The following is a 3,126-nucleotide window of genomic DNA, read 5'->3' on the forward strand; positions in this document are numbered from 1 at the left end:
TTCAAAATTGAGGTATCCTAGATGTGCTTGAAGATTTGTGTTGAACGAATAATTTCAAATGGTTTCAAATCAAGGCATGATAATTAACATACGTATTTATCATATCATATAATCATCCAGCACTGTGAAAAAAATATAATTGAAATATACAAAAACAAAGTAATCATATTTAAAGCAGTTAGCCCAAAAGACAAAATTCACCTAAATCTAGACAAAAACACTAATGGTTATGGGAGAAAATTCAAGTGGTGATAGGAGGAGGGTCAAAATCACAAGACTAGACAATAATAAATACCGAGTGTCGAGTGGGGTATCCCTCCAAACTCAGCTACAATTGATCTCTCTTTCAATTCAGTTATTTCCCATTCAGAAATATTTTCGATTATTTATTCAGACATACGTTATCATAAAAATACTCTTGAACTGCATAGAAAAATATCTTGGTTTGCAAGATTGCTCATTTGCTTCTTAACTAATTAAAGAAGACTAAGTTAAATATCCATTAATTAGTACGTAGAACATAAAAAGTACATGAATTTTTTTAAAATATAATACGATTTGTTTATAATACATTAAAAACCGGTATATATGGTTGAAATTAAAGGATTAATAAAAGATAAAGACGGTACAACCACCAAACTAAAAACATCACCCTCCATTAACAGAATTCTATATAGTGAAGTGAACGCAAAGATACTTACCCTCTTTTTATTCAACTCTCTCTCACACTCTATTATATCATTACAATCTTCATTACACATTAAATTCAATGTGTTCTTGTTTGTGCATGCATGTACATGTGGTTTGAAAATTAGGGTTTTGAAAAAGATCGATGGAGATGGAGGAAGGTTTGGTAGTGAGAGGGAATATTGAGATTGATATGCGGAGACCATTCAAGTCCGTTAAAGAGGCTGTCATATTGTTCGGAGAAAAAGTTTTGGCCGGAGAGGTCTATGCCGGCCAGCAGATCAAACAGGTTTACTTCTTTAATTTGTATTTCTTATTTTCGTGCTTCATATTTAATTTGCTATAGTTGATTGTACATTATTATGCATTACATGCCATGTACATTTGCATGGCTATAACCTTATTAAATAAACCTATCAACTTTTCACATGCATGTATATCTTGCGAGCCTATGCATGTATGTCCACTACATCGTTATTTACTTGTAATTAAATCAACGAATGGATTTTGATGCTAAAGTTATTCAAATTCGAAGGACGAATATGTTCATATGTGTTTATGGTCAATTGGTCATTTCTACGAGTGACCTTCGCAGGCTGAGAGCTTTGTTGATCAAAGCAATGTCAACCAATACCAAACAAAAGTTGGAGCCATAGCAGCGGAGCTTGAAGAGACGAAACAAACCCTAGAAAAAGCGAAAGAGGAGGACACATGCATGGCTTATTACCTCGCATCGCTCAAACAAGAGCTAGAAGAGACCAAGTCTGAACTCAAACAATTGAAGTCGAGAAAAGAAACATTTCATCCAAAACAGCTTTCGCCTGTTGATAAGGAGATAGAAGAGATCAAATTCATTGAAAGAGCGGAAGTAAATCATCCGGAGATTGAAGGAAGTAGCGATGATGATAATTACTTGGGGTTTGAAAATAACAGGTCAGTGAAGTTTGCTAGTCCCCCTTCTTTAACCAAAGTGATGATTGAAGCACCCAAAAAGCAGGAAACAAGCCCTTCTCTCAAGAAGAAAGCCCAAAAGAAAACCTTAATTCCTTCACTTAGTGGGATTTTCTCAAGAAAAAAAGGTGGTCAATCTACAAGAACACCGAAATCTTTTAAATGAAAAAACGTGGTTCTTCTGACTAATTCAAAGTCGATTAATTTTGATTTTGATCAACACGTTATGATGGGTCCTATATATATGAACGGAGACCCACCAATTGAGGATTATGAGATGAAATGAGGTACCCGAATTAAACAAGTTATATTTCAAATATTGCTTAGGAAATAAAATGATCTTTCATTTGTTGCCAAATGTTAGGCTTGTTTAGTTGCCTATAATGATGAGTTAAGAACTTAAGATGATTAATACAAGACATTTTTGTATTTTCAACTCAATATCGAACGAACATGTTGTGATGTACAACATATTTAACATACCGGAGAAAAAGAAGAAAAATAGAATTGCACCGCTTATTTTACGATTAAAAATGGGAAACAATATTGTTGATTTTCGAGCTCACTTTGACGACGACGTCGACCAATCATTATCTCGTCGACCAATCATTAAGCAACTGCAATATTCATTTTTGAAAAAGATGCAAGAACAATGAGAATTTTTTTATCGAACTTTCTAACAATCAATCAAAATTATCAAAGCGAAATGGGATCAAACAATTAACCTTAAAGACCACATCATACAGGATTATCATATTATCCAAAAATTAGCGAACAGCGCAACATCCAAACACTCTTCGTAGTTCTCAAACAAGAAATATACTTAGTTTTTAGTGTGCGCCATTAGCAAATTGTTATTACGCTCAAATGCAAATAGGCTCACAATTAAATAATATTGAAAATTACATGTCCAACCAATGCAAATAATAAATCATATTATTATTACTTAATTATAAAGTTTCATCCAAAAATGAGATTGATCCAATCAAATACGATCATAAAAAAAGTAGAACATTTTCTTATTGTCGGGTGAACTAAAATATCATAGAGAAAATTAAGACCAACCTGAAAATCATTGATTCTTAACTAGTGAAATTGCAAGAATAACTCAAGTCCTTAAAAGTTTTTATAATGCTCAAGAGTTTAAACTCCAACGTAAAACCAAATATTTAAAGCAAATTATTGTTATTTCCAACATTTATGGAAGAGTTGGTAAACGCAAAGTAAATACTCTGAAACTTAGATGGATTGGAATTGTCTAGCAAATCGTAAAGAAAAAAGAAGAATTAGAGATCTCAATTTTGGAGTGTGGAATATGCATGGCTCCATGAAAGTTGTATTTATAGTCGTAAAAACCTTAGGAAACTGCCAAAAAAACATGGATTGTGAATACGGAAGCCCTATCGCAACTTGGTACGTGTCATGTGTTTTGGCTAAGGAATAAACCCTAGTTGTGACACCTTCCTCTCCAAGCAACGCAATTATTAT

At 33.1% G+C, this 3,126-nt stretch overlaps 1 protein-coding gene across 1 annotated transcript; it reads left to right on the plus strand.

Annotated features, from left to right (window-relative positions):
* The first annotated feature begins 727 nt into the window (after positions 1 to 727).
* On the plus strand, positions 728 to 1,938 carry LOC145039145 (WEB family protein At3g51220-like). The gene is made up of 2 exons (XM_078987259.1): positions 728 to 976; positions 1,283 to 1,938. Exons 1-2 carry the CDS (start codon positions 833 to 835, stop codon positions 1,802 to 1,804), a joined length of 666 nt encoding a protein of 221 aa, XP_078843385.1. The 5' UTR covers positions 728 to 832; the 3' UTR covers positions 1,805 to 1,938.
* The last annotated feature ends 1,188 nt before the right edge of the window (positions 1,939 to 3,126 follow it).

This window comes from Lactuca saligna, chromosome 4, assembly GCF_052625555.1.
Source record: "Lactuca saligna cultivar CGN05327 chromosome 4, ASM5262555v1, whole genome shotgun sequence".
Taxonomy (NCBI): domain Eukaryota; kingdom Viridiplantae; phylum Streptophyta; class Magnoliopsida; order Asterales; family Asteraceae; genus Lactuca; species Lactuca saligna.